The sequence below is a fragment of the Cyphomyrmex costatus genome, unplaced genomic scaffold (genome assembly GCF_001594065.2).
Source record: "Cyphomyrmex costatus isolate MS0001 unplaced genomic scaffold, Ccosl1.0 scaffold222, whole genome shotgun sequence".
In the NCBI taxonomy this organism is placed as follows: Eukaryota; Metazoa; Arthropoda; class Insecta; order Hymenoptera; family Formicidae; genus Cyphomyrmex; species Cyphomyrmex costatus.
This window is the reverse complement of record NW_017276280.1, coordinates 6,357-18,411: the sequence shown is the minus strand read 5'-3', so window position 1 is coordinate 18,411 and position 12,055 is coordinate 6,357. Positions and strand designations below refer to the sequence as shown.

General features: G+C 32.8%; 1 protein-coding gene across 1 annotated transcript; it reads left to right on the top strand.

Annotated features, from left to right (window-relative positions):
- The first annotated feature begins 9,189 nt into the window (after positions 1-9,189).
- Positions 9,190-12,055, top strand: LOC108773834 (uncharacterized). Its single transcript, XM_018539772.1, has 3 exons — positions 9,190-9,315; positions 11,208-11,360; positions 11,503-12,055. The coding sequence occupies exons 1-3, from the start codon at positions 9,190-9,192 to the stop codon at positions 11,581-11,583; spliced, it is 360 nt and encodes a 119-aa protein (XP_018395274.1). The 3' UTR covers positions 11,584-12,055.

Below are 12,055 nucleotides of genomic sequence, written 5' to 3'. Positions count from 1 at the left end.
TATAAAAAGATTCAAAAATTATATCTTAATAAGAGAATGAACCAAATTATAAAGAATTTTATTTATGATTAATAATGATTTGCAAATTCTCTTCGTCGTCTTTTACTTGTTTTAATCCTACGGATTTAAATATTCATTCATTTATATAATAGGATTACAAAATATAACTCTAATACTGCAGTAATTTTATTTATTAATTAGTATATTAATTAAACCAATAAACAAACGTATTATTATAATTAACAATATGAATTAATAATTAGCGCATTGCGCGTTAACACTATGCTGAATACTAAACTCTGCTTAAGACAATGTTATCATTTAGTTAAATTACTTATGAAAAAATTAATTATAATGCAAAGTAGATTGATGTAAATATTTGGACAGGGCATATACTTGTTTTTAAAATGTCTGTGTGCACACAAAGTGAGCGTGATTATACTACGAGCTCACGAGCGGTAGTACACAGTTTATAAATCACCTCATAAAAGTTAGAAGGGCGCGTTACGGGATCATTTTTGCCGGCCGCGATTCCGCGCGCCAATAGTAATCGACGTGACTTGAATTTTTTATTTCGCGTTTCGAATTCTCCCGACAACGCAGCGCCATTGCAATTGAGGGCGGGAGAGAGCGAGACAGAGAGACCACTCATTGAGCGGGGAACAGGACGATACATTAATTAACTCGACGAGAACGGTGAATTGCAAAATAATTCAGCTTTTTATTATTACGCGGCACGAACTGAGAGTATAAAATCGTTTACCCTTTTCGATGATCACAATTGCAAAATGCCATCGGGTTAACGAAGTCTCGTCTGCTATTCGAAGCTGCGTGTCGCGTGTATAAATTGCCGAATGAAAAAGTATCGTGAATTAAAATTAAAGCTGCCCAATGTATAATAATTTATACCGGGATGGCCGAAACAGTGCACATAATGTTAATTGAAATTGCGGGAGAAGTTAGTTTTTCCATCACTAACGTACATTTCGCGGAATGACTTTTTTGCGCCAACGTTTGCGGCCGACAATAGCCGAAATGATATACTAATAATTAAAATACGCGAGATAAAAATTTCGCGGTTAAACCCTCTGTCTTCTCCAGTCTTTGTAAACGTTTGAGAAAGCGAACGCAAATACGTTCATTTGCAGGAAACACCAAACGCGAGCTTATACATAATATAGCGCGGGATAGTAATAAATTTTATATACATGTATATATACAAGTCTTTTCAAGTGGAAGTACAAGAAATCCATGTTGCAAAACTTTCCCATTTTATGTATCGCGAAGTGAAAGCTTCGAGTTTGTCGAGACTACTTTTTGAAGCGCAACTTGTCAGAGAGGAGCTCCAAAGTTCTTTGAAGAACCAGAGAGAGAGAGAGAGAGAGAACTCGAACAATTATATGAAAATTCAAAAAATGGAATGCTAATTTCACGGGGGATTTCTGCGCTTGGCATCTGTTGGTTCAGGGAATGCAACTTATTACAAAGCACCCAGGTATTTCGTAATTGATTATTATATGCAGTAAACATTCGCGCACCTCTGTTAGCGTTTTCCCTTATCTCTAGTGGCATGATTCAATATTCCAACTCAGAGGTAGAATACGCTCCGAGGCGGATTGCCGTGCCCGTTTGCGGCGCATTATAATTCCGTAAGCTGCTGCACCTGAACGAGCATCATTTTCGTTGATATCACTTTCTGCTCCGATGTGTTGTAGCCACCGACGCGGTGGCTTATACTACAAAGTCTGACGTGCGCCTCATTCCATAATTCATACCACGGTGGATGTCATGCAATGATAAAGTGATATTGTGTTGCAAATTTATATGACACTCGCCTGCCATTGGCTAACGCGTTTAGGTAATGAGATTCACTAAGAGAGGATATACAATTGACGCATGGGCGGTGGTGATGTTCCTGTGATAAATATGGGTTTAGAAACTTAACTGACGATAAAGCCCGCACGTAGCTCTCTTCGCGTTTCTTCCCAATTAATGTCTTGATCGTCGTAAAATATTGACTATAAAATCGAACATTTTGTATAGCAACATGCATTATGCATGTAAAATAACTGATGATTTTAATACTCTTTTATCCTTCGATAATATTCGGTAATATCTGAAATAATAAAATAAAATTTAAATCTACAATATATTGCACATATATATATATATAAAATTCTGACAAAATCGATTTATTATATATACTCTGTGATAAAAAGAATAAAAAAATGATTAATTATGTGAAACTAATTGCGATGTGAAGTGTTAATGAGCAAAGAATAAAGTTCATCATCATTCTTTTCTCCACATACCCTGATAAATTTTTCTTTTTTTTTATCCTTTCATTCTAATGCCAAGCGAGCGCGAGTCGCGAAACAAGACGCAATATGCAGGTTCCGCGATAACATAAAATCGCGCGTGATGTCTGCGTAATTTATGCCAAAATACATACATGTATGTGCGAGCGAATAGCATTGCCGTGTTATACGGAAAATAACAAATACAATGGGAAAACTCTTGCCTATTCATCACACCGCACGCGCGTTCTGGGAGGTATTTCGATTTCGAATTCAGTAATTATTACATTTATTAATGCCCGTCCGCGTCCAACGTTAATATGCGGAATATGCGAAATAATTATTTTATTTATTCTGTTGATCCGATAAATATTAAACCGCCCTCTGATGCTCTCTGTACTGTATATAATTATTAGTTAATGCTCATTATTAAACAATGTTTGTTCTGATATTACTTACAATTAGAAATTCACACATTCTTCTTGCAAGACATGCAACTTTTAGATTAATTAAATACAATACTGTGTAATATCAGCATAGAGTATTACAATACATGCAATATATATCTTTAATTAATTTCTAAATTAATATTTTTGACGTCACAATAAAATAATTAGACGAATGAATTTAACAGCAGAAAAAAAATGTTAGATTTATTTGTCAATAAATTTTACCGGGTATTTATGTTGCCACTCAGTGATTACGTTTGGAATTACGTCGAGATTAATTAAATCGTACTTGAATCTAACGCGACAATAGAACGTCAGGTAATCCGATTTCAACTTAGTCGCCTCGACTGCAGCGATTGGTTGGACGGGAACAAGCGGTTCCTTTATTCTGGTCAGCGGAATTTTGGTATATCTATCGTATATCGATTGTACGAAGCTCGACCGTGCGCAGGTCAGTTCACGTAAGTTCTGCTTTCCCTAATTGTACTTGTTGCACTTCAGCGGGTCAGATACACACGACTCTGGCTTTGGCGTCTTGCCAAATCCTTGACAAATGACGCCGTAATACGGCATGCGTCATCCCTTCCTAATTTCACGTGGAATTCATCGAAATTGCTGTTTCTGAACACATCAATCTCTTTTTATAGTAAGATTTTTATTAAAGTTTCTCGGCCCACTAAAAAAACATCCGCCTTGGCGTTTATTTGCATAACACTTTTAAATTTTAATAATTGAAGCAAAGCCTATAAATATCAATGGAAATTGTTTATTTCACTTTTGCATAATTTTGTAAAAATTTGATTTTAAATTTTATTGATTTAGTTTATGACGTCATCATTAATACGAGACGTACATTATTCAAATAGCAAATCGAATACTATAGTTATAAACTATTCGTATCTAAAATATGTATCGTCACGCAATAATCTATGAATAAGTAATGCTTTTAATTAAAGACTAATTTAACGGTTGACCTATTGATCTTTAATAGTGACAATGGGAATTAGAAAGGGGTTACGAAGTTTATGCATGAGGGTATTCGTGCATTGGCGATTAAGTATCATTAAACCAGACTCGAAGCTCAATAATTAATGATCATTATACAGAAATGCGCAAGCTACCCTAATAACGGTATACGCTAATAAAAGAGCTTCACGCTTGTATTCGTCCATTATATACACAACATTATATGTTCTTTTTAACAAGTACATGTCGGATATTTTTCGTGAGAATTAATAATAAAATAAAATTCCCGATAAATTTAAATAACAAGAGATTATCATGATATTTAATAAAATATTTAATAAAAGAACAATATTTCTCATTGGAAATAAGGAAATCGTTCCTCAGATAGTTCCTGAGATTTGATTAGTTTATACGTGAAGGTTTTGTACGATTAAGTACTGTTGAATTATATCAAAGCTCAATAATTAACGATCATTACACGGAAATGCAAGCTAATAGCTGTTATACGCTAATAAGAGAGCTTTACGCTTGTAATTCATCATCCATTGTATATACATGGCGTTACGTGTTCTTCTTAACAAGTAACAAGCAAGATACTTTTCGTGGGAATTAATAATAAAATAAAATTCCAGATAAAGTAACAAGATTACTGCGTCTGTTACACATTTAATAAAAGAGCGGCATTTTCTATTGGAGAAAATCTTCCGATAATTCCTGAGATTTTATTAGTGGCTCGATACGTCTTCTTTTAAATTAAATCGTGGCCACGACTAAATCGCGTCGTGTATTTGCGAGGTGAATAATACGCAATACTAGAGATCCAAGTTGACAGTTGATTCGCACACGTATATGCAATCTCACGTTGTGAACGCGCATTCGGGGAATGGGATAGATCTTGTTTGCCTGCGTGTCAACGATACCTATTATTGTCGATCCTTATTTGCATGGTCAATAACGTGGGGAAATCTGCTGCCGCCCCTTTCCGCCCAGAAATTGCAGAGAGGATTTGTGTGCTATATTCGATGCCAAGGGGACCACCGTCGCATCGTATCAGGGGGCTTTTCAGGGGCGCACCGATAAATCAGGGGCTCACGACACAACTGTGTATCGCTGTCCCAGTTCGCAATGCACGAATCTGCCTTGAGAGGGAGAGAAAGAGAGAGAGAGAGAGAGAGACATCGATACAAAATTTCGCGGCACGCAATTCCGTTAACAGCGGAATGCAATTCTCGCGGCTTTCATTTCCTCCTTCGTATGATGGCCCGCGCGAAATGCGATATCGCGGTCAAGAACCTTGGTAAATTGAGTTTGAATTAACAATTATAGCGTGCAAATCGAGTATAATTATATGTATTTTGGTAGGCAAGGACATTTCTCCTTAGTATTTCATAGTTACTTAATAACAGACGCGTTTGTCGATGCAATATAATGTTTTTCAATTTTACAGAGACAAAAAAAATAATTTATTATATGCATGTAATTTAATTTACTATAAAACAATGTATTTTTTATTATATATTGTATATTTATATTTACACATCATACTATATTAAACTATTTATTTTACAATTATACTCTAATATAAGGGGAAGAGGGGAAATGAAAGTAATATATAATAATAAAAAATTATTGTGAAATAAGAGATTGTTAAGTACAAATATAATACGAATTCTGTCTTGATTCGAATAACTCTCTCTAACCATTGCAAGATTAGCCACTTTGGCATTTAGTATACTTAATTACATTGCAATTAAATCAACTTCTGTTATTGTCTACCACTGAAATTATCTTGAAATTTCTTCTAATTTCTGTTTTTAAAGTAATATTGACATTAAAATGATGTGCAATTATTATGTTTTGTACTTGTTTTTAATAAACTTCAAATTATTAGAAATAAAATAGCATATCTAAAAATAAATTTATGTGTAAGCTAAACAAATTATAGTTTTACAATTGGATGCTAAAAGATTTGTATAAATTTATATGAAAAAGTATTTATAAAATGTTTATTCTTTGTTAATTGAATCTTTAATATTTTACGAATTTATATCTATAAATTTGCATTTAAAATTTGTATGAATTGAACTTGTTATTGACGAGCAAAAGTAAAACAACACCTCATTACACTTTCGTCGTTTATATTAAAGTTTAACTTTGCAACAAATTTAAATTTAGCAAATTTCGAGAAACATAATATTGATGACCTATAATACTATAGTATAAACTTGTCAACACTCGATCGTCATATTGTACCGGTTGTAAACGATTGTAAACAGATCACAGAGCGCACAGGTTTCAAGTTTCATTTCAAAAAGAATTATCAGTAAAAATTGAATTGATAGCTACTTTCTTTTATTTTAAAACAAATAGTATCTGCAGATATTAATTGTAAAATTTACTACTTATGTTTAATTGTACATATATTTAATATTTTTGCTTAAGACTACACCGACATGTGGCGTATTGCAGTCATATATCCAAGGATATAACACACAAAGGATTTTCGTATTTTGTGATCGTTCTCCGTATTTCATTGTTTCTTATCGTGACATTCTAACTATGAAATACGTCACCCGGGAGAATCGCTCTTGCTTATCGTTCTCTCTCTTCGAGAACTATATAGGTATGCAACGTTAATTACGTTTGTACCAACAAGATATAATTTACTCTACAGAGACGAAATTTCATCATTCCGCTTAAACAGAAATTCTCATTGTATTACTATACGATCTTAATAATCACGTACTTATTAATCATTCAAATATAAAAAAGCAATTTTTTATTTCTTTATTCACAAAAGGGAGCATATAATCATATTATATACATATTGTAGATATAATATTAGTCGATATTAACATCATTAACTAATTTGATATTAATAATATTAATTAACTTAACTGTTAAAACAAACTGGCTAAGATGGAAAATAGTTGCATTATACACAATTTCTACTATTTTACATCGCACAAAGGATGTAATTAATTTACAATCAGAATCTTCAATTAATCTTCGACACGCTCAGCTACGAATTTTATGTCAAGTGTGTATATACCTAACGGTTTAATTATGAATTTCAATCGAGCGAGAGAAGGTAATTACGACGAGACAAAAAGTAGCCTGTATCCAAGCTTAACACCTGGATAATTATAATACACCAGTCCAATCGATATGGTAATTATAACGCGAACAAACAAGAAAATATCAGTTAAGCAGACTGTATTAGATTAATACACAAAAATTATTACATTATTATCAATAATAACATATTTTGAGATTTTAAAAATTAATAGAATACATTATACATAACGGATTAATATAAATTCGAACTTTAAAATCTGTGTGTATTCAGTTTATGTATAATTTTAAGTACATTTTTTCTTCCTTTAAGTATCAGTTTAATTAAAACATTCTTTTTTTCTCCTTTTTCTACAATTACCTTATTTTTTAATAATTTTTGTGAACAATGACGTTTTAAAAGAATGTCGCATAAAACATAATAGAATTTGAACACTTGACATTTCACCTAATTCAATTGTAAAAGCGAATTTTATTTATTTTTACAAATTCAATAACTTTATGAAGAATAAATCTGTATATAAGTATTCAAAAATTGGTTCTGTTTCCTTTCATCATCTCACCGAAATTTTGCATAATAAAACTCATTTCATTAATTCTATGCTATAATATGCAATTTCAGGAAATTGCCGAGAAATAAAATGATTAGTTTTCTTTAAATATCACGACTTTAACCATAATTATACCGGTTATTATTAGCACGATATAATCGCAAACATACAAAATTTTCATAAAATTTGAGAGAAAACATTTTATGGTAAAATATTTTCCAGACATTTTTTCATATAGAATTTGAGATTTACGAAATCATCTCTTCTTTTAAGTGATTTGATTGGAAATTGGAGATCGAGAAAACAATTGTAACTGTAATTATAATGAATTATGTATTAAATTATAACGCACAACACACACACACACACAGTTTATAACATAAACGGAATTATAAAGAACTGTACAATTATCGATCAATCAATGATTTCATTAAATCCAAAGCGAAGGAAAATATTCGTTCTATCTGCGACATTTCTTTGCGTTGTTACATGAGCTATCCATGCAACTGGCAGAATGTTGCAATCACACAAGGGACAAGAGGAACATATCGGGCGAGCCGGAACTGTTGCTAATCGCCGCCGAAATCTCGAATTAATGGCACGAAAGCCGCGCGCGGAATTTGGGATTGGTGGTGCACAACGCCTAACCCAGCAAAAACGTTCACCATCTCGTTCACCGTTCGCATACACATCGAAACGATAAATGCTACTGCGCTCTGTTGCATACGCCTCGATACGTTTTATGCAAATATCGCAGCTGCGCTGCTATATAAAGTTATCGGTAAATTCGCATGTCACTGCGCGAATCGCAACGGCATCGAAAGTTCACGAGAGCCACCATTAAATTTTATTGGATCTTACAAAAGTAAAAATTTAATAGACACATGTTGATGCTTGTTAAAATAAAAATATTGGCTTTTGCTTGAGGAAACTCTCATTAACTACCATTAGATATCCGTATAAAAAAATCATCATTAATAAAAAAAATTCAAGTATGTTTTGAAAATTAATAGAAATGTTGGTTTACGTTCGACCTTATTTATTATTATTTAACAGATAGGAAGAAATGTAAACTAATGCATTAGATAATAATAATTTTATTGCATATAAAATAATTACTTAATTGCACGGATAAGTTTAATATTTTTCAAAGTTAACGTTCGCGCGTCGAATTATATCAACAAAAAGAAAAATAAAATATTCACGGAAGAAGTAAGGTATCAGTAATACTGCAAAATAAAATAGCACATAAGTGAAGATAAGCTATACATATGAATGAAAATTTATGTAGATCATAAAATAAAACTGTAAAACTCATTTAATCGAGCTGTATAGAGTAAAAGTTTTTGATTGTAATGTATGATAAAAAAAAACAATTTGGAATTTTATGGATAAAAAAAAGAAAATAAAAAGAATAAAACGTAAAAATAAAAGAAAGAATAAAATGTTAAATGATCTGCTGCGAATGTAACAATGCAAAAGAAGTGTAAACTTAGATAGTCATATTGTCATCAATTCTGAGTTCATTTTTAAATGCAAAAAGAATTTTTTTTTAATTTTTTAGAAGAAGACCTTTTTGTTGCATCTGGAAATGAACTCAGAATTGATGACAGCGACTGAATTCTTTTTAAACTCTCTGTGCTATCTGACGGAAAGACATATGGTTTCGACACTAACATATTTTTGCTTGCTTTTAAATATTACAAATCTTACAATTTAATATTCCATCAACTCAAAGGTAATCTTTTACGACTCATTAGGCCTAAAAGTTTCTTATTTTCCACCTAGAAACTCGATAGAGAAATCGGAGCGCCATCCCCGTTTATTGATCGGTCACTAACTCCGCTCAACATGGCGGCGGGGGTGGTATTCGCGCTCAGCCTGATTCTCGTCGTCGGACATCTTCAAGAAGGACCAGGATCCCTCGCAAAGACCTTCACATTCCCAGAATACCCATATAAGGAGACTACCAAGAACGTGAGTTGTCCATGTAATTCATTAAAGTCCACCCTACGAATGATACCTAGTGAACGCTGATACAGAGAGGTTATGGGGAACAATCCTCTTTTAGGGCAATTTTACGATGTTAAGAACATAGTGTTAACGATAAGCTGGCTTTGGTACACCAATTCTCAAGTTGAACGATTAAGAACGGTGCTCCAATCCGTCTCTCTTTGCACGGAGATCATTAATTGGCTATAAAAATATTTTTAATCTAGCCAGTATATGTAAAACATAAATGATTATATATTGGTAGAATTCGAAATTATATAAAAAACTATTATATCTTTGTCTCTGTGAAAAAAAATTTAAATTTAGCAACATGATGAGAGAAACATTCAGTAACATTTACGACCAAGGAAATAAAATCGGAATCAGATAGCAATCCAGTGGAGGAACCAAACAATCGATCTGACATTAACTCGAGAGAGATTTGGCTAAAGGTCAAAGTGTACATCGATGTACTTGAAAGTAACTACGAATATTTGCATTTGGAACAACAACACAGTTTCGCAATATAACACAGCGATCGAAAGACCCTGTTTCATCGAACGGAGGATAAATTACAAAAATAATATTTATAGCCTCTTTGCATAAAATCAGAAAAAATACACTAAACAATTTTATAAAATATATAAAAATTTACAGAAAATTTACTGGACTACCATAATATTATAATTTATATAGGAAGTTCAAATATTATCTATATTCATGCATAAGTAATGCTGCAAATTGCAAAAAATTTTAGCATTTTAGCAACCAACTTGAATGTATATAATTGTTTTGTGATTCATTGTATATAATTATTCTGATAGATCACAAAAATATTATTTCTAAATTTAGCTGAATCTATATTTAGCTGAATTTTCAAATACTTTAACAAAACTGTTTAGTTCAGTCATTTTTTGACAGCAACCAACATTTTGTATATATATGGTATTGTATAACAAAAAATTAATTGATTTTGCAAAATAATTTCTTTGCTTTGTAAATAACAAAAATATTTATTTATGCTAATTAAAAAATCTAGTTTTATAAAATACAGTGTTTTATTGGTTCATAGAACAAGACATTTTTCCTAATGTTGTATATTGTAAAAAAATATATTAGAAAGAAAAGTTTTATATAGTTAAAAATAATTTGCTTATGTGACTTAAAAAAGAAGAAAGCTTCACAAAACTATTTTTAAAATCCTTTTCTCTCTCTCTCTCTCTCTCTTTTTAATTTTACGGATAGTTCTATTGTTAGCTTAAATGCATATCAGAAACGTATTCTCTGCACAATCGTATCTTCTAGCTAGGAAATAAAATAAAAGGACCTTATATATGTACGTATTTTCCTATATTACGTTCTTGGCAGATGTTCTCTTTCAAAGATGTTATATTTTGCCGCAGTGCTTTTATTTGCGCAAAAAAAGACGGACGCGAAGTTATTCGCGAAAGAAATTAAAGATGTATATACGTGTCACGCTACTGGAAGTCTCATTGGCCTTAATTGGGGTTAATCTTTTGACAGGCACAAATCAATTGTTGCATTCCGCTTTATCCCGCCGCGGCGCGGAATGCTGTAAGCATTATTCTATCGATAACACATGTACTAACAGAAAATTTTTTTTCTCGTACAGAAATAAACATTAATATTCACATTCTCGAAATTAACCGCAAAATCCATTTGCAACGTTTTATATACAGAATAATCAAAGCATACAATTTATTTCAGCAAAATATGCAGGAGGGAAAATACGAAAGCGATTTATATTTTCAATATTGCGCTATTAATACCTTTATGTATTTAAACTTTTATAACGATTAAGAGGTAAAATGTAATGGTCAAATCAATATTATTAATGATCAATTCCCGTGCTGCAGGAGCTCCTCTTCAGACAATTCGAGCAGGCTTGCGAGGAAAGCGGCGCTTGCAAGATGCTATCGCAACACAGGAGCGACAGCGTCGCCAAAACACGATGCATCCGGGAATGCGTATCGCCGTCCTGTTACAAGGAGATCTATTTATTTGATCAGGTACCGGTATATGTGGAATACCAATTCCGTTAATTGCGTTTGGTTACCATGTCGCTTTACGTGCTACACATCTAGTACGTATCCGGTATATAATTTCACTCATGCGAACTGAACGGTATAACGAACGATGAACACATTTCAGTTGGAGGAGGGCGAGATTGACGTGAGATTAAATTCCTTCAAGGGTTGCTTCATGCAGCGAAACGGTCGACCACGGAAGTAAGGAAGAAACGCAGGAAGAACAGATTTCTAATCGCGAGATGAACGATTAACGGACGAGCCGCCCTTTGGGAGGGACTGCATTTGTGCAACGGAGAACACGCGCTGCGATAATATAGTCCGCCGTTCTAACAGAGAAACGCTTCTTGCTTAGACTTCGGCTACCGTGCAAGAATTAAATTGATGATGTAATATGACTGCTGCATGATATGCATGATGGAAAAGCACAAAAATAAAACAGAAACAGAAACGCATATCATGCACAAAGATAAGTTAAACAATGCATATCGTGCAGTCTTGCGAAAACGAAGCGAATTCTTCAAGGAATTATAAATCCGAGAATAATCTTTTTCTACTTTTTGTACACATATTAACTATGACGTTGTTGCAATGTTCATAATAATACTGCACAAAGTAAACGAATAAAACTGTTGGCTGCACCAGTGATTTCAATCACCTTATCACTTTTATATACT

What these genes read in the sequence shown, in the direction of transcription:
- LOC108773834 (XM_018539772.1), top strand. Translation starts at nt 9,190, where the DNA reads ATGGCGGCGGGGGTGGTATTCGCGCTCAGCCTGATTCTCGTCGTCGGA. An exon ending in ATAAGGAGACTACCAAGAAC is followed by an intron (nt 9,316 to 11,207) that starts GTGAGTTGTCCA and finishes CCCGTGCTGCAG; the next exon opens with GAGCTCCTCTTCAGACAATT. An exon ending in AGATCTATTTATTTGATCAG is followed by an intron (nt 11,361 to 11,502) that starts GTACCGGTATAT and finishes AACACATTTCAG; the next exon opens with TTGGAGGAGGGCGAGATTGA.